This window comes from Aquarana catesbeiana, linkage group LG12 (genome assembly GCF_042186555.1).
Source record: "Aquarana catesbeiana isolate 2022-GZ linkage group LG12, ASM4218655v1, whole genome shotgun sequence".
Lineage (NCBI taxonomy): Eukaryota > Metazoa > Chordata > Amphibia > Anura > Ranidae > Aquarana > Aquarana catesbeiana.
The window spans coordinates 5069701-5096157 of NC_133335.1; the positions used below are offsets into that span (position 1 = coordinate 5069701).

The 26457-nt window shown below is 44.5% G+C and overlaps 1 protein-coding gene across 1 annotated transcript in view; it reads right to left on the reverse strand.

The window, feature by feature from the left end:
* PECAM1 (platelet and endothelial cell adhesion molecule 1) overlaps window positions 1–24973 on the reverse strand; it is a 51011-nt gene extending 26038 nt beyond the window's left edge. The window contains exons 1-13 of the mRNA XM_073607161.1: window positions 24721–24973; window positions 24609–24635; window positions 22324–22617; window positions 20244–20534; window positions 19422–19694; window positions 15608–15895; window positions 13345–13635; window positions 11031–11318; window positions 9548–9655; window positions 6769–6796; window positions 6594–6661; window positions 5505–5561; window positions 4685–4753 (exon numbers count right to left, since the gene is read on the reverse strand). Coding sequence (XP_073463262.1) covers window positions 4685–4753; window positions 5505–5561; window positions 6594–6661; window positions 6769–6796; window positions 9548–9655; window positions 11031–11318; window positions 13345–13635; window positions 15608–15895; window positions 19422–19694; window positions 20244–20534; window positions 22324–22617; window positions 24609–24635; window positions 24721–24751 — 2113 coding nt within the window. The 5' untranslated portion in view covers window positions 24752–24973. The remainder of the gene's footprint in view (window positions 1–4684; window positions 4754–5504; window positions 5562–6593; window positions 6662–6768; window positions 6797–9547; window positions 9656–11030; window positions 11319–13344; window positions 13636–15607; window positions 15896–19421; window positions 19695–20243; window positions 20535–22323; window positions 22618–24608; window positions 24636–24720) is intronic.
* Window positions 24974–26457: the final 1484 nt, after the last annotated feature.

Genomic DNA, 26457 nt, shown 5'->3' on the forward strand with positions numbered 1-26457 from the left:
AAGTTGGTTGAAGATGACCAAACTGGCAGATATGTCCAAGTGCACATCTTCCAGAGGAGCTGAAGGACGCCCCATTGTTGGAGGTTGGGTTCTTGCATCCCCGAAGTGACATTCCCAGCTGTAATAGTGATCTCTCCCACAGGAACCCAACATTGTTCTAGAGTTTAATGTACGCATTTATTGCCCTAATCCCCTGAAGACCACAGATGTAGTTATGCTTTCTCAGACACAATCTGCCATTGTCAGGGAGGATGCAGAATGAAGGTTTTCTCAGCTGATGATTATCCTGGCCTGAGACCTGCAGAGGAACTCTCAATCCTTTTCAACAGGAAGGCAACTAGATGCTGCAAAGAATCCCAGAAGAGGAAGTGATACCATTCCCGGAGTGTGAGCTTTCTAGTACAGAGCTCCATTATGACTCTGTACTAGAGCTTGACGTTAATGTACAGTGCAGGAGCCTCTGCCACCCTGGCAGATGCACCACCGAAGGGTCACGACAGATGCACCACTGAAGGGTCGCCCTGACAGAGGCACCACCAAAGGGTCGTTCCGACAGAGGCACCACCAAAGGGTCGGTCCGACAGAGGCACCACCGAAGGGTCGCTCCGACAGAGGCACTACCGAAGGGTTGCTCCGACAGAGGCAACACCAAAGGGTCGGTCCGACAGAGGCCCTACCGAATGTTCACTCTGACAGAGGCACCACCGAAGGGTCACCCCAACAGAGGCACCACCGAAGGAGCACAGGTTTTATGAACATACACTGCCACCAAAAACAGGGGGAAAAGCTCAGCAGATAAGAGAAGCTTCAAACTGAAGTTAGACACATTGTCTTCGATCTGCCTCCTAGTATCTCCAACAAAATGTAACACTACATTTTCACTTTGTACTTCACTATCCCCTTGGCCATGTTGCTATGGGCTTAACTCAATTCAACGCCTTTTAAAACCCTCTGTGAATATTTGTTTATAGACTTTTTGTCCATTTCATGGGTGTCAGCCAGAACATGAATGGGAAGCATATATCTAGACCAAGGGTCTTCATACTTTCTAAACTAATGGCCGGTTTACTGTCCTTCAGACTTCAGGGGGCCAGACTGTGGTCAGTGGGAGTACAAAAAGTCGTATGGTCAGTGGGAGTAAACAATGCCCCAGCTTTGGTATTAGGGGGAGGAATAGTGCCCCCTGGTTGGTGTCAGTGGAAGGAATAGTGTCTCATCATTGGTATCAGTGGGAGGAATTATGTCCCTTTGTGGGTGTCAGTGGGAGGAACATTGGCAGTTTACTGTCCTTTAGTCTTTCAGGGGCCAGACTGTGACCAGTGAGAGTAGAGAATGCCCCATTGATGTCAGTGGAAGGAATGGTGTCTCATCATTGGTGTTAGTGGGAGGAATAGTGCCCCATTATTTTTGTCAGTGGGAGGAATAGTTCCCCATCATTGGTGTCGGTGGGAGGAATAGTGCCCCTATGTTAGTGTCGATGGGAGGAATAGTGCCCCATTATTGGTGTCAATGGGAGGAATAGTTCCCCATCTTTGCTCTCAGTGGGAGGAATAGTGCCCCATCATTAGTGTCAGTGAGAGGAATAGTGCCCCATCTTTGCTGTCAGTGAGAAGAATAGTGCCCCATCATTGGTGTTAGCAGAATGAATAGTGCCCCTATGTTGGTGTCAGTGAAAGGAATAGTGCCCAATCATTGGTGTCAGTGGGAGGAATAGTGCCCCATCATTGGTGTCAGCGGGAGGAATAATGGCCCATTGTTGGTGTCAGTGGCAGAAGTTATGCCCCGCTGTTGGTGTCAATGGGGAGAATAGTGCCCCAAGGGCTGTATAAAGATAAGAAAAAGGCCACAGTTTGGAGACCACTTATCTATTCTAGAAGAATAAGGGAAGAAGTATTTTCCCCTTGTGGCAAAATTGTCTGTAAATGCATAGTAGCCTTTTCTCTAGACCTTGACAGGTTTCAAACAGATACATATGTTCAGCCTACAACAAAATCCCCATAAACTGCATAAAACGTAACCATCCCATGTGTTTGGTATAAAGAAAGAGCTCTGTATCTGCTTTACAAGGAAAGAAGCCAACATCAAAGGCCCAGAAGATCACAAATCATATTCATCACACAAGAGTTACAATAGTTCCCCGTCCATCTGCTGCTGGGGTGAAGACAAACAAAGCTCTTATCAGTGTCCTGTCCATCCAGCACTTCCATGACCAGTTTAATGGAGCTCCCTGTGTCTGGTGTACAAGACATGGCTCTCATATTCCATAGACAGTATTATAAAGCCCAAAAAGTAGAGTAGACCAGTGGTTTTCAACCTCAGTCCTCAAGACACCCCCAATGGGGTGTCATTGATATTGATTTAAAGCAGCTGTGCAAAGTACAGGAAAACCTGAAAACATGGCCCGTTGGGGGTACTTGAGGACCGAGGATGAGAACCATTTGACTATACCAGCTCTGTGTATATTAATAAGCCCCATGTCCACTACATATCATGATTGCTCCTTGCACAACATATATTAAAATCATTCCAGTGTCCACTACAACATCAGCCCACTGCTTACTACTATACAATCCAAATACCGAGAGCAACGTCCATATCCAGGTGTAATGCAGCATGGTAATAATATCCAGGGCAAGTAATACCCATCATATATATGGAACCTACCATATGCAGTATACAGAAGGCCTATATTCAAGGCTATATCCTGGCTATGCAGTCCTCCATGTTCAGTATTTAATGAAATACATGCCGTATACAGTGGTGGAGCTCTATATACAGGCCATGCAGTCCCCCCATATTCAGCAGATAATGGACCAAACTATATGCAGTATGCAATGGGGGGAACTAAAGATCCAAGTCATGCAGTTGTCCTATATTCAATATACAATGGAAAAGACCATGTTTAGCAGACAATGGGGGAGTTATATATCCAGGTCATACAGTCCTACCATATTTATTATATAATGGAGTAGACCACGTGCAATATACAATGGAGGGACTATATATCCAGGCCATGCAGTCCCCCCCATATTCAGCAAATGATGGAACAGACCATGGACAGTATACAGTGGGGAAGCCATATATCCAGGCCATGCAGACCCCCCCATATTCAGCAAATGATGGAACAGACCATGGGCAGTATACAGTGGGGAAGCCATATATCCAGGCCATGCAGTCCCCCCTATATTCACTTTATAATAGAACAGACAATGAGCAGTATAGGATGGAGAGCCATAAATCCAGGCCAAGAAGTCCCCTCATATTCATCAAACTGTGGAAAAGACCATGTGCAATATACAGTGGGGGAAGGGGAGGTGATATATCCAGGCCACAAAGTCCCCTCATATTCATTAAACTAGGGAGCAGACAGTATGCAGTATACAATGGGGGAGGTATAAATCCAGACCACACAGTCCTACTATATTCGATGTATATTGGAACAAACCATGAGCAGTATACAATGAGCAAGCCATATATCCAGGCCATGTAGTCCCCCATATTCAGTGTATAATAGACCAAACTCTATACAGTATACAATAGGGGAGCCACTTATCCAGGCCAAGCAGTCCCCCCATATTCAGTATGTAATAGAACAGATCATGTGCAGTATACAATGGGGAACCTTATTCCCAGGACATGTAGTCACCCCATACTCAATATATAATGGAACAGACCATGTGTGGTATTCAATGAGGAGCCATATATCCAAGCCATGAAGACCATGTACAGCATACAATAGGGGAGCTGTATATCCAAGCCATGCAGTACCCCCCCATATTCAATATATAATGGAACAGACAATGTGCAGTATACAATGGGGAGCCATATATCCAGGACATGCAGTACCCCTATATTCAGTATATAACGGAACAAACCCAATACAATGGAGGAGCTACTGTATATATCCAGGCCATGCAGTCCCCCATATTCAGCAAAGTATGGAACGGACCACTGTCAGTATACAATGGGGAAGCCATATACCCAGGCCATCCAGTTCCCCTATAATCTGTATAATGAAACAAGCCATGTACAATATACAATGGGGGTGGGGTGGGGGGCTGTATATCCAGTTCCTGCAGCCCCCCCATATTCATCAAACTATTGAACAGACAGTGTGCAGTATACAATGGGGAAGCCACATATCCAGACCATGCAGTCCCTCTATATTCTGTATATTATGAAACAAACTATGTGCAGTATATACAATAGGGGAGCCATATATCCTTGCCATGCAGTCCCGCTATATTCCAGTAATAATGGAACAAACCATGTGCAGTATACAATGGGGGAGCCATATACTGTATCCAGGCAATGAAGGCCCACTATATTTTCCATATATAATGGAACAAACCATGTTCAGTATGCAAGAGGGAACCATATATCCAGGTCATGTTGCCTTCCCATATTCTGCAAACAATGAAACAGGGCATATACAGTATACATTGGGACAATCTTATCTCCAGTATACAAATCAGTCACTTCCAGATACAGATTATTTTGGATATAGATGAACAGATTATAGATGGATATAGATGAACTTGATCCAAATAGACATCTGTGACCACAAACACTGTATAACTGCAGCATTGTATCATTGTATTAAGGTAACATTTTATCCATTTAGCATTGTATCAGTTTAGCATTGTATCATTCTATCATTGTAAGGGGGAAATGTGACTCTCACCATGATGATGATCCGGTGCTGAACTGTCAGCCTCTGTGTACTCTACTTCATGGTTCTGCTGGTTGTTTCCTGAAGGAAGAACACAAAGTCAATGACGGAGGCTGAAGATGGAGTCCTAATTTAGGTGGGGACCATACTCCTCAGAGGTCACACAACACTGTTTGCATTACTTTAATAACGATATCAGAGTTAGGAAACCCTTATCCATTAATATGATGTTCAGATATGTTTATTAAACTGAAAAGAAATAACTTTTGTGTATTCATTGCTTCTCCCTGACAATTAATATGTCCGAAATTGGAAAAAATATTACAAAATAAGTGAGATCAGTCAGTGAGACACATCTGAGCTCTGTATTCCACTGCAAGCAGAATTCAGAGAACACTTCATGGGGTGACTGGGAGGGTACTTCCTGGAGCAATTTCTTCCCTCTCTGCTTCCTAATTCACATTACAACTTCCAGGACCGATTCCCATCTGTTTGATGACTGGAAAAAATCTGTAGTGCCTCAATTTAACATTAGGATTAAGCAAGGAACCTGGGGTGGGTGTGTCTGGGAATTGCTCTTCACCATCTCAAGATGGTATTCTGAGATCACCAGTTTATGGGGGCAGTACAGCCATTGTGGAATGAAAAGCCTTGAGCAAGCCAGGTAACTCAATGTATGTGTCTCAAGGCTTTAATTTCAGTTCTTGCTGGGATGCATTTTCTATAGCTGATAAGAGATGAAATATTAGAGGGTGTTGCAGCATTAATAACCAGAAAGACTTCCAAGCAGGAACTGGGAAAGTCCCTAAAATCTAATAAATTACATTCATACCATTGGTTTCTTCTGCTGTTTTCAGGATATGTAGCTCTTCTTCATTCTGTACACTGCCTGCAATTAAATAAAACTATTGTCACACAGAAAATAACTCCACATTCAATGTATGGCACAGAGAGCCGTGATTCCTGCAGTCTGGGGTTCTGTATATTCACAAATGGTGGTTTCTGTAGAGGAAATTCTAGACAGTAGGGCATCTATGAAGGAACAGGTCCCAGCCCAAATTTTGGGTTCCCCTCCCCTTTGACACTAAGTGGTGTATTTATGAAAAAATTGCATAGCTGTCCATCTATATTCTAGGCAGATCAAATGTATGAATAGGGACATAATGGCATTATGGCCACTTGATAGAAATGAGGAGCATACTTATTTCCTATGATAGTCTGTGCCACCTAGTGACCATAATGCAGCCGCCGCACCTCTGTGTCATTGGCTTTAGTCTAAGAAAGAATGCTTTGGCACCAGACAACATGTCCCTAAAGAGGAACTCCTCACTTCCTCTACCATGACGCTCCTATAGGACAGGAATTGAGGGGACCATCATGGGACCTTCTCCACTCTTGGATGAGGTCTGGTTGCTCTGGGTTATCGCCTGGAATGACAGTGAGATTCTTTGTAATGGGGCCCCATAGGACAGGAAGTGAAGGGATCTTCCCTACTCTTGGATGAGGTCTGGTTGCTGTGGGTTATTGCCTGGAATGACAGTGAGATTATCGATGACGGGGCCCCCATAGTACAGGAAGTGAGGGGACCTTCCCCACTCTTGGATAAGGTCTGGTTGCTGTAGGTTATTTCCTGGAATGCCAGTGATATTCTCTGAAAAGAGGGGCCCTCATAGAACAGGAAGTGAAGGGACCATCAGGAGGCCTTCACCACTCTTGGATGAGGTCTGGTTGCTGTGGGTTATAGCCTCAGATGACACTGATATTCTCAGTGACGAGACCCCTCATAGTACAGGAACTGAAGGGACCATCAGGGGACCTTCCCCACTTTTGGATGAAGTCTAGTTGTGGGTTATTGCCTGGGATGACAGAGAGATTCCCAGTGATGGATTTCGGGAAGTGACTGAAGATTTAGGCAGCTCACCAAAATACGAGTCATCGCTTTTCACGTCCGCCGCTGACTTCTCTCCACTGGAATTAACAGCCTTTGATCTGAAAAACAAAAACACACCTTTCGTGGAAAATCTGCTAAAATTGGCACCAGGCAACGATGAAAACAACAGATCTACACAGAAAATGTCTGGAACGATGGGACGCACCTCGATGAGTCACTCGTAATGTTTTTCCCTGGAAAAGATACAAAAAGAAAAGAAAGTAAAATTCCCGATCCCAGAATGTAATGGCGGTTGTTCTGAACTCTGCAACTAATGATTCATGACGTCATCCCTCTACTCCGAAGGATACTTTGTATGACGTCATCCCTCTACTCACATGGATACTTTGTATGACGTCATCCCTCTACTCACATGGATACTTTTTATGACGTCATCCCTCTACTCACATGGATACTTTGTATGACGTCATCCCTCTACTCACATGGATACTTTGTATGACGTCATCCCTCTACTCCGATGGATACTTTGTATGACGTCATCCCTCTACTCACATGGATACTTTGTATGACGTCATCCCTCTACTCACATGGATACTTTGCAGGACGTCATCCTTCTACTCACATTAATACTTTGTATGATGTCATCACTCTACTCACATGGATACTTTGTATAAATGTTCACATCATTCAAAGGACCAATAAATGTCAGAGCTCTGCCCCCTACTTCCTTCCCATTGGTTCGTTAATGTAGTAGATGGCTTATTGGTCCAATAACGTGGTAGCAGTCTCCAGTAGCATTTTAGCTTTTTCTATCAGTCTCAAATATTATAGTAGCAGTCTCCAGTAACATTATAACATTACATAGCTGTCTCCAATAACATGAAAGCATTCTATAGCAGTCTTCCAATAATGATAGCAGTTTTAGTCTCAAGTAATATGGAAGCAGTCTCCAATAACATACAGTTGTGCTCATAAGTTTACATACCCTGACAGAATTTATGATTTCTTGGCCATTTTAGAGAATATGAATGATAACACAAAACTTTTCTTTCACTCATGGTTAGTGTACGGCTGAAGCCATTTATTATCAATCAACTGTTTACTCTTTTTAAATCATAATGGCAACAGAAACTAACCAAATGACCCTGATCAAAAGTTTACATACCCTGGTGATTTTGGTTGAGTCGCCAGAAGAAAGTCATTACTACGCAAATGCCACAAAGTATCCCGCTTACAATATGCCAAACAGATAAGAGACAAGCCTCAAACCTTCTGGCACAAAGTCATTTGGAGTGATGAGACCAAAATTGAGCTTTTTAGCTTTTTGACCACAACCATAAACGCTACATTTGGAGAGGAGTCAACAAGGCCTATGATGAAAAGTACAGAGGTGGATCGCTGAGCTATGTGTGAGCTACAAAGGCACAGGAAATTTGGTCAAAATTGTTGGCAAGATAAATGCAGTATGTTATTAAAAAATACTGGAGGAACATTTGCATTCATCAGCCAGGAAGCTGCGTACGGGACGTACTTGGACATTCCAACAGTAACAAAATGATCCAAAACACAAGGCCAAGTCGACCTGTCATTGGCTACAGCAGAATAAAGTGAAGGTTTCTGGAGTGGTCATCTCAGTCTTCTGACCTCAATATCATTGAGCCACTCTGGGGAGATCTCAAAACGTGCCGTTCATGGAAGACAGCCCAAGAATTTCCAGGAACTGGAGGCTTTTTGCCAAGAGGAATGGGCAGCTTTACCATCTGAGAAGATAAAGAGCCTCATCCACAAATACCACAAAAGACGGTATTAAGAACTGGGGTATGCAAACTTTTGATGAGGGTCATTTGGGTAGTTTATGTTGCCATTATGATTTAAAAAGAGTAAACATAGTTGATTATAAATGGCTTCAGCCAAACACTAACCATGAGTGAAGGAAAAGTTTTTGTGTTATCATTTATATTCTCTGAAAAATGGCCAAGAAATCATAAATTCTGCTAGGGTATGTAAACTTATGAGTACAATTGTATATGCAGGCTCAAATAACCATGGTAGCATTCTACAACAGTCTTCAATACCATGGTAGCAGTCTCCAATACCATTGTAGCAGTCTCCATGAGCTCCATTACCATTGTAGCAGTCTCTAATAACATTGTAGCAGTCTCTAATAACATGGGAGCAGTCTCTAGCAGTCTTCAGTAACCATGGTAGCATTCTACAGTAGTCTCCAATAACATGTACGCAGTCTCTAGCAGTCTCCAATACCATGGTAGCAGTCTCTAATAACATGAAAGCAGTCTCCAATAGCATGGAAGCAATCTCTAACAGTCTTCATTACCTATGGCAGCATTTTAAAGCCGTCTCACTCAATGACATAAAGACACAGTCTCTAGCAGTCTCCAATTCCATGGTAGCAGTCTCCAATGACATGGGAGCAGTCTCTAGCAATCACCAATACCACAGTAGCAGTCTCTGATAACATGGAAGCAGTCTTCAATAATCATGGTAGCATTCTACAGCAGTCTCCAATAACATGATAGCAGTCTTTAGCAGCCTTCAATAGCATGGAAGCAGTTTCTATTAGTTTCCAATAACATGGTAGCAATCTATAATACCATGGAAAGTCTCCATTAGTCTTGAGTAACACTGTAGCATACTCTAGCCATCTCAGATAACATGGTAGCATTCTCCTGTAACATTATTACATTCTCTAGCAGTCTCTAATACCATGGCAGCAGTCTCCAGTAGCATTCTCTAGCAGTCTTCAAAAATATAGTAACAGTCTCCAGTAAAATTGTAACATTCTCTAGCAGTCTCCAACACCCATGATAGCATTATCTAGCAGTCGTATGAATCTGATACTTATGATCTTGCCCGTCTCCATCCGCAACTTCCAACCGACATCCAGCCATAGACTAGGAGTTATAAATGGTTCTCCAAAGAGCTCTCAAGCAACTCTCCAATAGTATGGTTTAGAGAGACATTACCTTTTTTCTTTTTGTCCAGATATAAGTAGAGGGCGATGGCTATGGCAGCCACGATAATGACAAGGACAATTGTGCCAATTACGGCCTTCTTCCATCTGGCGAGGATGGCTACAAACAGAGAGACCAAGATGAGTATTTACCACATCGAGTGTAACAACGATCATTATAACGATGGCTTGAGACACAATATATATATACACTATAATCCTGGTAATCAATTACTATTACAAATTGGTTTAATTTATATCTTCAGACTATAAGAGACACTTTAGTAGTATATACATAAATGTATTACCCTTCTTGCTTCTCTTAGTGTCTCCCTGCTAATTGTCTTCCCCACCATGTGTGTATTCCTCTAAACACCAAACCCTCACAAACACCGGTGTATGTCTCTCCCCTATGGGTTCTAGTTGTCTTGCACCATCCAGAAAGACAATGGTACCGTCTCCTGATAACTCCACTAACCCGTGTCTCTGCCCCTCCCACAAGGTGGTACTGGCCCACAGCTTAACCCCTCCTACATGTAGGCAGGTGCAGTCTACTTTCCCCAGTGTAGATGGCACTCTCTGCAGCGGCACTGCGGTTGGAAAGGAAGTCAGGAGGAACATAGCTCCTCTATGGTTTCCTGGGTCACTGGGAAGCATCCAATTGGATGCTGCCACCCCACATGGCTCTAGCAGCCATTTTGGGTCAGGCAGAGTCTATTTAAGGCCCTGGCTACCAGATTTGGCATGCATTTGTGAGTGGGTGGAGTAGGGACAGGTACCCCACCTGTTAGGGACAGAGCTAGCAGCAGGGAAAGGTTTCTGATGTGGGGGGAAAGGGTAGGGATCGCAATGTCCCTGTAAACCTGCCAGTTGGGCACAAGATGGCCAGGCCGCAGTGGCGTCACTAGGTATAAACATGGTATAGTCCTAGCTGTTAATTACTCCAGAATAAGTACTGTAGTACAGTCCCAGTGACTTATTAGTAAGTACTCCAGTATCATGCTCCGCCTGTTAGTCCTCTCAGGGCAATATGGGGGGGTAGTACTAGGTGGGGGAGGGGATCTGCTCTCTACATGCCTTTGGAACTGTAAGTGTTCCCGGCTGGGCTGCCTTCCCATCGGGTTATCTGTGAACTGTCTGCATTATTTCAGTACAAGTTCTTTCACTAGTGTGTTATTTTGCCGCACCCCGCTGCACCCCACCTACATACCCAATGGGGAAGGGTGACACCGTCATTTGGCAGAACTGGGAATTCTGGTGGTCATATTTTACCACTGGAGACAAAAAGAAACCTCCATGTAACCGAGTTTGCCATCAACCATACAAAACTGAAATATTTTTGGGTTCAGATGGCATCTGACATCCACCCAAAACAGGATAGTGTGTGTCTGTATCACTGTGGTGGTGACAACAAACAGACTTGACTAGAGAGAGCTTTGTAAAGAGCTGCAGAAAATATTATTAGGTAAAATCTAAAAGTTATATATTTATCAGACCTTTTACTTCCATGCTCTTGCTGCTGGCGATCTTGTTGGCTTTGTTGGAAGCCTTACAGAAGTAGGTGCCATCCTTTTCTTTGGTGAACAATGATACTATGTGTTGCGCGTGCATGATGTCGGTTTCAGTCACGTTTCTCAGTAGAATTTCGATGCCTTTCTTGACGTAAAAATAAAAGGTAAGGGGCAAAGTTCCATATTCTGCCCTACATACCAAGGAAAGCTCTGCTCCCTCCTCTACTTCTCCGTTTTCAGGGATAATTACAAGGCTTACTTCTCTAACAGGTGCTGCCAGTACAAAAAGATCAAAACAAGACAAGGTGTTCAGGTGGAATATATTGCATGAGGATGAAATACATAATTGTTATGGTGTTTCCAGAAGAAGACCCAGCTTTCCTACTCTCCATATACACTGAAATGGTGACCAGGTGGGGAATATTGCATGAGTATAAAATGCACTGAAACGGTGACCAGGTGTTCAGGTGGGACATATTGCATGAGGATGAAATACATTGAAATGGTGACCAGTTGTCTAGGTGGGACATATTGCATGAGGATGAAATACATTGAAATGGTGACCAGGTGTTCAGGTGGAACATATTGCATTGAAATGGTGACCAGGTGGGACATATAGTACAAGAATGAATTACATTGAAATAGTGACCAGGTGTTCAGGTGGAACATATTGCATGAGGAAGAAATGCATTAAAATGGTGACCAGGTGTTTAGGTGGGACTTATGGCATGAGGATGAAATACATTGAAATGGTGACCAGGTGTTCAGGTGGAACATTGTGCATGAGGAAGAAATGCATTTAAATGGTGGCCAGGTGTTTAGGTGGGACTTATGGTATGAGGATGAAATACGTTGAAATGGTGACCAGGTGTTCAGGTGGAACATTGTGCATGAGGAAGAAATGCATTTAAATGGTGGCCAGGTGTTTAGGTGGGACTTATGGTATGAGGATGAAATACGTTGAAATGGTGACCAGGTGTTCAGGTGGAACATTGTGCATGAGGAAGAAATGCATTTAAATTGTGGCCAGGTGTTTAGGTGGGACTTATGGTATGAGGATGAAATACATTGAAATGGTGACCAGGTGGGACACATGATATGAGGATGAATACATTGACACGGTGACCAGGTGTCCAGGTGGGACATATGGTATGAGGATGAAATACATTGAAATGGTGACCAAGTGGGACATACTGTATGATATGAGGATGAAATATATTGAAATGGTGACCAGGTGTCCAGTTGGGACATATACTATGAGGATGAAATACGTTGAAATGGTGTTTCCAGAGGAAGACCCAACTTCCTTCTCTCCACCCCTTTGAAACCTCTTCTAAGGTCCTAACCCCTCTGCTTGACTCTGGCCTTTTGCTTCATCAGTTGGTTGACTTCTATTGTCTGTCTTTTAATTTGATGTCCCACCTGGCAGTTAGTCCCCCAGTTAGGAACAGCATTACATTTCCATTAAGGAATGGCACTGCTGGGCACCAACAGTATGTAGTGAAGAAAACTGTGGCTTTGCAGCTTTGCTTATAGTTGTTGGGCCTTTTGTATATATAATATTACTCTCCATCCTCTATAGTATCCTGTGTGCATGTTTTTTTGTTTGCGACAGAACCACTTTTCTCTCCATACAAATCAATAGAATTGCAAAAGCTTCTTGAAGCAGCTTAGTAGGAGGTCAACTGCATTTCAAATACACCTGTGAAGGATCTCAAATGACTCTCAAACCCAAAAGCATACTGCTTCTGTCCATCTACCCAAGCCCTGAGTCATACCTTGCTAGCTGTCAGTTCAAACTTCTAGATAAGGAGTCTCCAAACTTTCTGAACAAAGGGCCAGTTTACTGTCCTTGAGGCTTTAGGGGGGCCAGACTGTGGCCAGTGGGATTAGAAAAGGCCTTGGTGTCAGTGAGAGTAAACAGTGTCCCATGATTAGTTTTAGTGGAAGGAATAGTGCCCTATTGTTGGTATCTATGGCATAAATGGTGCCCCATCATTGGTGTCTATGAGAAAAATTGTGTCCCACGCCCATCATTGGTGTCTGAGAAGAATGGTGTCCCATCATTGGTGTCTATAAGAAGAATGGTGTCCCATCATTGGTGTCAGTGGATAACATGGTGCCCCAAGAGCCAGATAAAGGCAAGCAAAGGGACACATCCTTGCTCGCACCTGCAGTTTGGAGACCACTGTTCTACATGTCAGCTAAAAAAGTCCTCACAATGCTGCCCTGACCTTTTGTATATTTCTGTAAAAGGCTAAAAAGTCCAACAGATGTTAAATGTATATAAAACACATACCGATAACCATGACATTGAGAACCTCGCTGAGTGCACTGGACTTGTGGTTCCTGTTTGAGGCGTTACATTGGTAGTGTCCCAAATCATGCAGCTTGGTGGTGTTGACCATGAATGTGACCTCACTATTGTCCTTCATCTCCTTCCTCTCAAGTGGCTCTCCCTCTCGGTACAAGGTATATACAATGGGAGGGGTGCCGGTCGGTGATCTGCAGGTTAGTATTAGGGTGTCCCCGAGGACCACCATTTTGTTCCCCCTAAGAATCTGTTTGAGTTCAGGCTTGGTGACTGGAGCTGGTGGAGAAAGGTCAAATGTTAGAGGCTAAAAAGAACCAAATTTTCTGACAAGATACACACTGTCACCTTATATACAGATTAATGATTCAGCACTGCTTCCTCCTCCTCTATCTCAGAAGCCACACACTGTCACCTTATATATAACTTTTTCCATCCTGTAAATTGTTTTTTTAAACCTCTAGATTGGTATACAGACATGTGTTTTTTTTTACTTCTATTAAATCATTCAGATGCTGCATTTGTACTTTTATGCAGGGGTGTCAAACTCAATTTTATAGCGGGCCGCATCAGAGGGCCGGTTGTATCTGCAGGACTATATAAATTTATCCAGGGCTTTTTTTTTTAAAGAAGAATAGGCGCAGGAACTCAACCATGCCCCCCCGCCGAACCGCATCGAATGGTGGGTATGTTCAAATTGTTCTAACAGTGGGGGAATCTTAAAGGGGCAATAAATATGTGCATTAGGTGCGGAGTTCAGGGGTGCGCTATATACAGAGTGCAGAGTTCAGGGGTGTGCAAAGTGCAGAGTTCAGGGGTGCGCTATGTACAGAGTGCAGTTTCAGGGGTGCCCTATGCACAGAGTGCAGAGTTTAGGGGTATGCAATGTACAGAGTGCAGAGGTCAGGCGTGCGCTATGTACAGAGTGCAGAATTTAGGGGTGCACTACATACAGAGTGCAGAGTTTAGGAGTGCACTACATACAGAGTGCAGTTTCAGAGGTGCCCTATGTACAGAGTTTAGGGGTGCGCTATGTACAGAGTGCAGAGTTCAGGGGTTCGCTATGTACAGAATGCAGAGTTTAGGGGTGTCCTATGTACAGAGTGAAGAGTTTAGGGGTGTGCAATGTACAGAGTGCAGAGTTCAGGGGTGCGCTATGTACAGAGTGCGGTTTCAGGGGTGCGCTATGTACAGAGACTTCGGAGGTGCGTTATGTACAGAATGCAGAATTTAGGTGTGGGCTATACACAGAGTGCAGAGTTTAGCGGTGTGCTATGTACAGAGTGCAGAGTTCAGGGGTGCCCTATTTTCTTGGCACACTATGGGCCACTTAGTACCAATTGAGCATAGTTTAAACACCACGGAGGTCAGGAGTGCGCTATGTACAGAGTGCAGAATTTAGGGGTGCACTACATACAGAGTGCAGAGTTTAGGAGTGCACTACATACAGAGTGCAGTTTCAGGGGTGCCCTATGTACAGAGTGCAGAGTTTAGGGGTGTGCTATGTACAGAGTGCAGAGTTTAGGGGTGTGCTATGTACAGAGTGCAGAGTTTAGGGGTGTGCTATGTACAGAGTGCAGAGTTCAGGGGTACACTATGTACAGAATGCAGAGTTCAGGGGTGTCCTATGTACATAGTGCAGGGTTCAGGGGTGTCCTATGTACAGAGTGCAGAGTTCAGGGGTGCGCTATGTACAGAGTGCGGTTTCAGGGGTGCGCTATGCACAGAGACTTCGGAGGTGCGTTATGTACAGAATGCAGAATTTAGGTGTGGGCTATATATAGAGTGCAGAGTTTAGGGGTGTGCTATGTACAGAGTGCAGAGTTCAGGGGTGCCCTATTTTCTTGGCACACTATGGGCCACTTAGTACCAATTGAGCATAGTTTAAACACCACGGCCTACCAGAGTATTGTTGCTGACCATGTCCATCCCTTTATGACTACAGTGTCCCCATCTTCTGATGGCTCCTTCCTGCAGGATAATGCACCATGTCACAAAGCTCCAATCATCTCACCACTGGACAATGAGGTCACTGTACTCCAATGGCCTCTACAGTCACCACATCTCAATCCATAATGGACACCTTGATTGAATCTATGCCACAAAGAATTAAGGCAGTTCTGAAGGCAAAAGGGGGTCCAACCTGGTACTAGCAAGGTGTACCTAATAAAGTGGCCGGCGGGTGTAGAGCCACGTGTGTTCATCTAAAATAGGCAGAGATGTGGATATATAAGGTTCTCACTCTACTCACCATAGACCTTCACCTGAACCTGCTCACTAGTCTTGGTGATGTTGGCGATGGTGACTTCACATTTGTAGTCTCCGCTGTCCGTTGACCTCAAGCGCATCAGGAACTTCCCTCCCCTTCGCATATGTCTTCGCTCTCCATTGTTGACTATTAAATAAAAGTCCTGTTTGGATGACTCCTGAGGAGATAAGCTAGAAACGGAACATTCGAGACCCACCCCATCTCCATCATTTATGAACTCCGTCTTGTTGTTTGTTAGCTTTAGAGTTAGTCGAGGTCTTGGAAACAGCTCTGGAAAAGAATAGCATTTTGTTTATTGCATTGTTGATCTGCATTTATATTAATAAAATATACTAAAGGTTTTCTCCTTTCCCTTTCCTTACCTCCAAAATCCAAGAAGTGAAATTTAAATGATAAAAAGTCATCTATATGACAATTTAATAAAGATGGAATAAAGGAGAATGTGGAGATCTGTTGTCTTCCAATATGACATGGTGATTGATGAACTTAGATATTAATCCACAAAACTTTCTTTGATATTATTTAAAGTGATTCTAAAGTCAAAGTGTTTTTTTTTCCTTACCTTATTGCATTCTATGCAAAACCTCCCAGTTGCTGTTAATCCCCCTCCCCCCCCCCACCCGCCCTAAAAACGCTGTGCCTGTCTGTAGGTCTTCTACCCTCTCTTGACTAGGCTTGGCTGGGAGCAGCGGGAGCCATTGTCAGTAAAATCCAGTGAGGAGGGAGTGGGGACAAGGCATACTGTGTGTGTCTTTGGACGCACACAGCCCAGCTTGGGACCATGCCTGCACGTGTGCTCCCATAAGAGGCAGCTTCCTATGGTGGTGCACAGAGAAAAGGAGGAGCGGAGAGTGCCAACGGGGGTCTCCAAAAAAGGGGATTCGGGGGTCACTCTGTGCAATAATCTTGCACAGAGCAGGTAAGTATAACATCTTTTTTTATATTAGTTAAAACAAATTTTGACTTTACAAGCTCTTTAGCATATTGGTAATTATGAACATGCAAGAAGACTTTGGGAAAGCCATTGTGTAAAATAACCACATAACATCACAGAACAACAACGTCCCTTTCTATAAAAAACATTTTCTGGCAAGTAAATGTAAATGTTCTTGCACTTTAACTCTTTTGCTTTAACACTCTTTCTCCCCAAATTATCATAGCTGAGCACATCTGAGCCAGGAAGGCAAAAGCAAATGTAAGCAGGGGTAGTAGCCGTTTAAGGGATAGATACTGGGTAGATACTGTGGGTTCAGCTAGATTTATCGCATATATTCTAGAGCCAGAAGAGCTTGATGGAAAGAGGCTACCCCTTTTATACTATTATTTAAGCTTGTAGCCTCAGGAAGTGAACCCTTTGGTGTAGGCCCAGTTTAAGTTCCGTTGGATTACCCACCTAAGAGGAACTACAATGGGGAACTGGAACTCGATTTGCCACGATTTTGTGCAGGGCAAAAGGTCACCAATGTAAAAAGCAGAAAAACACCCAAATCTGCCTAAAAAAAAGGTTCCAGAACTTGTTTGAGCTTCAGGCGTTTTTTAGCTTCTGGCTTCAGGCGTTTTGTAGTGGAGATGTGAACCATCTCCATAGAGAATAATTGATTTTTTCCCCTCCAGCGTTTTGTAGCTTCAGTCTTCAAGCTACAAAACGCTCAGATGTGAATGGGGCCTAAGGGAAACCCTCCTCTGGATGGGATTAGACTTGTCTCATATTCTAGAGCAAGAAGAGCTTGGGGTAGAGGTTGATGGGAAGAGGCTACCCCTATTATACTATTGTGTAAGCTTGTAGCCTCAGGAAGTGAACCCTTTGGGGTAGGCCCGGCTTAAGTTACGTTAGAGCATCTACCTAAGGGGACCTACAGCGAGGAACCGGAAGTGATGGTTGGCAAGCCTATGTTGACGTTAAGCTTGAACTGTACAGTGCTGCCGATTTTGGGGGTAAAGAGGCAGAGGCGAAGTTGTATTTAAGGGAGACCCCCTACCCTGGGTAGACACTATGGGCGGGGCTAGACGTGTCCCTTATATTCTAGAGCCAGAAGAACTTGGGCCAGAGCTTAATGGGAAGTGACTTCCCCTATTATACTATACGGCAAATGTAGCAGGGGTTAGTATGCCTTTAAGAGAGACACCCTCCCCTGGGTAGATACTGTGGGTGGGGATAGACATGTCCCTTATATTCTAGAGCCAGAAGAACTTGGACCAGGTTTGAAGGGAAAAGGCTACCCTATTATACTATTATGTAAGCTTGTAGCCTCAGGAAGTGAACCCTTTAGGGTAGGCGTGGTTTCAGTTCCGTTGGCGTACCTACCTAAGGGGACCTAGAGTGAGGAACTGGAAGTGCTGGTTGGCAACCCTACATTGAAGTTAAGCTTGAAAGATACAGTGCTGCCGATGTTAGGGGGTAAAGAGGCAGAGGCGAAGTTGTATTTAAGGGAGACCCCTACCCTGGGTAGACACTATGGGTGGGGCTACACGTGTCCCTTATATTCTAGAGCCAGAAGAACTTGGGCCAGAGGTTGATGGGAAGTGGCTTCCCCTATTATACTATTATGTAAGCTTGTAGCCTCAAGAAGTGAAACCTTTGGGGTAGGTCCTGTTTAAGTTTCATTGGAGTACCCACCTATGGGGTCCTACAATGAGGAACTGGAAGTGATGGTCAGCAACCCTATGTTGAAACTAAGCTTGAAATGTACAGTGCTGCCAATGTTGGGGGTAAAGTGGCAAAGGCGGCAAATGTAACCAGAGGTTGGTTTCCCTTTAAAGGAGACCGTCCCCCCCCCCCCCCGGGTAGTACTGTGCATGGGGCTAGACTTGTCTCGTTTATATTCTAGAGCCAGAAGAGCTTGGGGCAGAGGGTGATGGGAAGAGGCTACCCCCTTTATAGTATTATGAAAGCTTGTAGCCTCAGGAGGTGAACGCTTTAGGGTAGGCCCAGTTTAAGTTCTATTGAAGTATCCGCCTATTGGGACCTACAATGAGGAACTGCAAAGTGATGGTCGGCAACCCTGCGTTGACGTTAAGCTTGAACTGTACATGCTGCTGATGTTGCGTGTAAGTATCCCTTAAAGGGAGACCCCTCCCCTGGGTAGATTACTGTGGGTGGGGCTAGACTTGTCCCATATATTCTAGAGCAAGAAGAGCTTAGGGGAAAAGGTTTATGGGAAGAGGCTACCCCTATTATTCTATTGTTTAAGTTGCACAGTGCTGCTGATGTTTGGGGTAAAGAGGCAAAGGGGACCTGTGCATTTTGTTGCTGCTGCTGCTGTAAAGCATTAAAAAGATTGAGTGCGTGGACATTCCTTTATTTCTGGAGAATTCAGGAGAATATGAGTAATCAAGATGGTGCATTTCTTCCACGTTACAGGTGTGGGTACCCTATATTGTTTCTGTTGCAGGAGGATGGTGGGAGGGGTCCCTGGCCAGTATGGTGTTGCTGGTATGAATCAGGGCCCCACCTACACACACTTCTAAGAACAAAGGAAGCCTTGCCTGGATTACTCATGGATAAAGTTTAAATAGGCGCTTGATTAAAATGGCAGTTCCAAGAGCCTCTCCTTATTTCACGTAGAATGGAAGATATAACTATCAATAGACAGTGAATTGATGGCCAAGATTAACCTGTATGGCAAATAATAATGTCAAAAGGTTTCAGAAAATTGCCATTACTGAAGAATGTAACACTGTGACACGAGTACCAACTTTGCAAGCTGCAGAAAGGACATAGGGAAGGAAATAATCCTGGCCACTGACCCTCTGAGGACCAATACAAAATGGATAAAACTGTTGGAACATGATGTACCTTTCACCTTGACCATGGCAGTGGTGGTTTTTGAGGCTGTTTTTCCTTCTGCTTTACATGTGTAGTCGCCCATGTCGCTCACAGTTGCCACCTGAGAATAAGTCAATCTTTCTGAGGTGGAAGCCTTTAGAATCTGGTTTCCCTTTTGTAAGGTGATGCTCACTTCCTCGGAGCGCCTGTATGACTTCTGAACTGTGCACGTCACCTCCATGACTGCCCCTTCGGTGAAATTGTTTGATGGACGAACTGTGATAGTTGGTGTGCTAAACGGCTCTATAGGAAAACCAAAAACACATTGTGTGACGGTGTAATTACAGCTAATATACTGTGTAGATAATGTTAGGAAACAGAACAAGCAATGCTGGTGTTGATCTAAGTCCATCAGTAGGACTGTGCTGACCAGGACTAAACGTTATGCTACATATTATGTTTTTTACAACTGAAAAACTATGTTTAGTGCTATCCGTGGATTTCCATTCACTTCCTGTCCAGTCAGACAGGAAAGAAGTTAAAAATCTCCTAGATGGAAGCACCAACAAAAATAAAAAGTTGAAATAAAACTGAAATAACAAAGTATTTTATATTCTGAGTGTTGAGCTTGGGAAGGGTTAGTTCACCCAAAGTTGATACAGATGAATGCCTAATTTCATCCAGCCTAAACCTGGGGCTGTTTCCACCGAGTTCTATCCACTGAAGATTCCAAGAAACATAAGCCTTGGTTCAATGATCTAGATGACATCCGTGGATGCACAATGAGATTTAGGTAGATCTAACTTTTAAAGTTCTACTTTAGAGATGCAGTAGAGGAATAGGAGTACCTACCCACCACGGTTACTGTCTGTCTCCTACTTAAAGGTGACTCTGGTTCATCCTCGATCATCAGCTTTACGGTGCACTCAAAGTGCAATATGCTCTCCCCTTCTTTAATCTCATATGTGTTTTCTGCATAATTGTTGTTGGACTGCTTCTTTTTTGGAGATCCCTTCTCCTTGACTGTCTTGTAGAAATTGAACGTCATGGGGGGTTCCTCATTTGGGGCTTCACACGTGACCGTTATTTCATCTCCCTCCGAGACCTCCGTCTTTGTTATGCTGATCAAAGGTGCCGACAGCCCTTGGAGATAAAAGAAAAATAATTTTTTTAATTAGGGGATAATATTCTTTTATGCCTGCACAGTAACTGCAGAAGCTGAAAAAAGGAGTGTAAAGAAATTATAATGAATGCTCTACAACGCCTGGTGTAGAATGTCCCCAGTCCCCAACCAATACTGTAACATATCCCCGTCTCCAACCAATACTGTAGCATATCCCCAGTCTCTGACCACTACTGTAGCATGTCATAAGTCTCCAACCACTACTGTAGAATGTGTTCAAGCTCCAACCACTGCTGTAGCATGTCCCCAGTCTCCAACCAGTACTGTAGAATGTCTCCAGTCTCCAACCACTATTGTTACCTGTCCCTAGTCTCCAAAAACTACTGTAGCATGTCTACAGTCTATAACAACTATTGTAGCATGTCCACAGTCTCCAACCACTACTGTAGCATGTGTCCAGTCTATAACAACTATTGTAACATGTCCACAGTCTCCAACCACTACTGTAGCATGTTCCCAGTCTCCAACAACTACGGTAGCATGTCCCCAGTCTCTAACCACTAGTGTAGCATGTCTCCAACCCTTACTGTAGCATGCCTCCAGTCTCCAACTCCTACTGTAGCATGTCTCCAGTCTCCAACCCCTACTGCAGCATGTCCCCAGTCTCCAATCCCTACTGCAGCATGTCCCCAGTCTCCATTCCTTACTGCAGCATGTCCCCAGTCTTCAACTTCTACTGCAGCATGTCCCCAGTCTTCAACTTCTACTGCAGCATGTTCCCAGTCGCCAACAACCTTGCGTGATGTCAGGGGTCACAGACGAGTCCCCTCTTGCATAAATAAATTGACAACCACTAAATTAGGTATTCCTTCAATCAACCTAGCACACTGTATTTTTATACTTCTATGTTATCCTTTCTATTTTCTATTTTATAGGGGAAATGATTAAACCTTTTTTTTAGAAGTAAAATAATTAGTTTTCTGTATTTTGTTTTATATATAATCACATTTTGTCAAACACATCAAAAAGCCCAAATACAGTTAGGGCCAACCAACTTGTGGGGGGTTCAGCTGGTGGTCTGAGACAGTGTTATGCCGCGTACACACGACCTGACTTTTCGACGGACTGAACTCCGAAGGACTTTGACGGAGTTCAGTCGAATCAGACTTGTCTACACACGATCACAACAAAGTCCGACTGATTCGAACGTGATAACGTACGATCGGACTAGAATAAGGAAGTTCATAGCCAGCAGCCAATAGCTGCCCTAGCGTAGTTTTTCGTCCATCGGACTAGCATACAGACGAACTGATTTTTCGATAGGACTCAAGTTCGTCGGAAAGATTTGAAACATGTCCTATTTCTAAAGTCCGTCAGATTATTCAACAGAAAAGGTCCGATGAAGCCCACACACTGACGAATTGTCCGACGGATTCGTTCCGTCGGGCCAGTTCGGTTGAAAAGTCCGGTCATGTGTACACGGCATTAGGCTCTATAATCAAAATGTGACCAATATGAGAGTTTGAAGCTCATCCCCAGTGGTGTAGTCACAGGAGTAGCAGAGGTATTAAAGCATACTGAGCCCATGGCCAATGGGGGTCCAGCTCTGACCTCCATTCACCATGTTTCAGTCTTTCCTCCTGTTGCACTGATGGAGACATTGACATGATGAGTTTATGCTATGAATCCATATCAGTTAGTGAAATCTTGGTAGTGACCATTGGAAACTCGGCATGTGTCAGTGAACAAAAACGGTGACCTGTATCAGCCGGTGGTCCCGTACAAACACAGAGACCAGCCTAGACTTACCAGTGACCTTCACCTTGATTTCTTCGCTCGTCTTATGTCTACTGTCTGCATTTATCCGACACTTGTAGAGGCCGGACTGGGACACGCTGGCATTCTGAATGATGTAAATGGCCTGAGAGCTGGTGGTGGTGACATTGTGGATCAGTCTGTCGTCCTTGTAAAAGGTGAATGTACTGGCCAGCACAAAGTCCGCGATCTTGGCGATGTTCACAAGGCACTTCAACTGCAGATTGTCACCATTTTTTAAGGTGAGTGATGGGAAAGCCTCCAGTTCAATTCTGTTAATAGTGAAGTCTAAAGAAGAAGGTTAAACAATGAAAAGCAAAATATGGAAATAGAAATATATGTGTTATTTTAGTGGTCTTTGAAAGATTAAGTAACATTTAATTAAAAAAAAGAAGAATTTGTATGTTTCATTAGAAAGCTGCCAAATCTGATGTTTCATTGGGTGTGCCAAGATGGTGCCAACTGCAGGTGATGAGTCACTGTGGGTTAATAAGGTGATAGAAGAGTATGGTGGACCCCAGATGTCCCAGAATAGAGAGTCTGAGGGCACCTGCTTGTGTAATACACAAGGATGTTTATTGAAGCCTACAAACAATAGCTGAAGTCATTCAATCCTGACACACCCTTTTTGACCTTTATCGCTCTGGAGCCATACAAAATAAACATGTATAAATGGTACAGATGGTTCTGAGGCTGTTTAACAACACGTGACCTGCACCACCAAATGGTGTCCTCCACCCCTCTCTGCCAATCCCTCCACTGGCTTCTACTCAGTGTCCTCCACCCCTTTCTGCCAATCTCTCCACTGGCTTCTACTCAGTGTCCTCCACCCCTTTCTGCCAATCTCTCCACTGACTTCTGCTCAGTGTCCTCCACCCCTCTCTGCCAACCTCTCCACTGGCTTCTGCTTAGTGTCCTCCACCCCTCTCTGCCAACCTCTCCACTGGATTCTGCTTAGTGTCTTTCACCCTCCTTGGCCAATCTCTCCACTGTATTCTGCTTAGTGTCTTCCACCCCTCTCTGCCAATCCCCCTGTTGGCTTCTGCTCAGTGTCCTCCACCCCCTCTGACATTCCCTCCACTGGCTTCTGCTCGGTGTCCTCCATCCCTCCCTGCTGATCCCACCACTGGCTTCTGCTCAGTGTCCTCCACCCCTCTTTGCTAAAATCTCCACTGGCCTCCACCCCTCTCTGCCAATCCCTTCACTGGCATCTGCTCAGTGTCCTCCATCTCTCTTTGCCAATCCCTCCACTGGCTTCTACACAGTGTTTTTCACCCCTCGCTGCCAATCCCGCCATTGGCTTCGCCCAACAAATAAAATTCAAAATACTAACAAAATTCAAAGCCATTAACAACTCTGCCCTAAGCTACATCGCCAACCTCATCCCAAAATATCACCCAAACCGTCCTCTCTGCTCCTCCCAAGACCTCCTGATCTCTAGCTCCCTCGTCACCTCCTCCCACGCTCGGGACTTCTCCGGAGCCTCTCCCATCCTCTGAAACTCCCTACCTCAATCTGTCTGTCTATTTTCTACTCTGTTCAGGGAGATCCCTGAAAACACATTTCTTCAGGGAAGCCTATCCCGCTTCCACCTAACAGATGAACTTATAATTTCTCCCCCACAGTTATTTCCTTTGGTATCTTGCCTATCCCCTTTAGATTGTAAGCTGTCACGAGCAAGACCCTCACATCTTGTTGTCTCTTTTTAATGTGTAAAGCACTGCACACACTGATGGTGATATAAATATCCTGTATAATAACAATAAGTGATTGAAATGCAATATGGATAAGCACACGTGAGACCACCTAAGTGTTCCGCTTGACTATGGTGGACCTGGCACCCACAAAGTCATAGAACAGAATGAATCTGCGAGGAAACAAACACGGAAACTGCAACTGATGACTTGTTCAGAAAGATGCAGACTGCGACAACTCCCTGATTTCTAAACGGACAGGTTCCCTTTAAAATTGCGCTAAATACCCTGTTTCCCCGAAAATAAGACCTAGCCTGATTGTCAGTGATGGCTGCAATAGAAGCCCTACCCCCCCTACCCTGTTTCCCCAAAAATAAGCCCTACCCTGAAAATAAGACCTACAAGGATGGTGATGGTGCAGCCATCACCGACAATCACGCTAGGTCTTATTTTCGGGGAAACAGGGTACAATCATCTCCACCCTTCACCCATGTGTAGGCAGAATATGCAGACCCCGACAGGCTCAATAATGAAAAGCAATCACAACTAAGACACAAAGTCATAAACAGAGAGCCGTGTACTCACTGACAGGTTGTCCGCAGACCATCCAGGCTGGAAAAACAGGAAAAAAAAGACGGAATTATTTCCTGGAAATGACAGTCGTCACCTTTCCCTTATCGCGTTGGTCGATACTTACGCACTAGGAGTAAGACTACCGTCAAATACATGTCGACATTGGAACGAACGCCCACTGCGCGATCCTAAAAATTTTAAAAAATAAATATTCCAAGCAAAAAAAATTGCAGTTGGGGGGGACGCAGGCGTCCTGGGATGGCGGCAGCAGCGACTCGCCCCTGAATTATTCGCTCAGCGCAGACGGAGGGCTAGCTCATCCTCCGAGTGTCAGCGCAGGTTTGGAGAGGCGAAGCGATGTGGGAATATTTCGGCTCACAGGCAGACGAGGGAGGAAGTTGGGGAAACGACACTTTTCCTGCAGCAACTTTTCCTGCCTGGGTCCTTAAGATGTACTCCTGAACAATGCCATAATGACCTGACGGGCGCTGCAGGGGATGCGCGCCCTGATTAGCTCTGATGAGGGTGGCAGGGATTGCCAGTAACCCCTTGGAGGCTGGAGAGGCTCGGCCAAAAGGGTTAAAGCGCGCCAGCCAGCATTGACGTGGGGAGGCGGCGTCGGGGGCTGAACTAGCTTGTGATGAAATAATTATCCTGCTGAGGTTCCCAGTGCCTCATGCCTCAGAATGCTAGAGTGCCTTGAAAAAGTATTCATACCCTTTAAAATTATCCACATTTTGTCATGTTACAACCAAAAATGTAAATGTATTTTATTGGGATTTTATGTGATAGACCAACACAAGGTGTCACATAATTGTGAAGTGGAAGGAAAATGATAAATGATACAAATAAATATGTGAAAAGTGTGGGGGAGGGGTATTTGTATGGCGCCCCCCGGAGTCAATACTTTGTAGAACCCCCTTTCTCTACAAGTCTTTTTGGGGATGTCTCTACCAGCTTTGCACATCTAGAGAGGACATTTCTGCCCATTCTTCTTTGTAAAATATCTCAAGTTCTGTCAGATTGGATGGAGAGCGTCTGTGAACAGCAATTTTCAAGTCTTGCCCACAGATTCTCAATGTGATTTAGGTCTGGACTGTGACTGGGCCATCCTTACACATGAATATGCTTTGATCTAAACCATTCCATTGTAGGTCTGGCTGGATGTTTCGGGTCGTTGTCCTGCTGGAAGGTAAACCTCCGCCCCGGTCTCAAGTCTTTTGCAGACTCTAATGTCGTGTACACACGGTCGGACTTTCCGGCAGGAAAAGTCAGTCGGAATTTTTTCATTGGACTTTCCGATCGTGTGTGGGCCTCATCGGACTTTCTTTTTCGAAAATTCTGATGGACCTAGAAATAGAACATGTTTTAAATCTTTCCGACGGAATCCGTTCCTATCGGGGAAATCGCTCGTCTGTGTGCTGTTCCGATGGACCAAAAACAACGCATGGTCTGAAGCAAGTAAGCTATTGGCTACTGGTTATTGAACGTCCTTTTTCTAGTCCCATCGTACGTGTTGTACGACACTGCGTTCTGGACGGTCGGACTTTGGTGTGACCGTGTGTAGGCAAGACCGCTTGAATGGACTTCCGTCGTAGTTCCGTCGGAGAAACCTTCAGAGTTTAGTCCGACGGAAAAACCGGTCGTGTCTACGCGGCATTACAAGTTTTCTTCTAAGATTGCCCTGTATTTGGCTCCATCCATCTTCCCATCAACTCTGACCAGCTTCCCTGTCCCTGCTGAAGAAAACCATCCCCACCACATGACGCTGCCACCACCATGTTTCACGGTGGGGATGGTGTGTTCAGGGTGATGTGCAGTGTTAGTTTTCCCCCCACAAATAGCGTTTTACTTTTAGGCC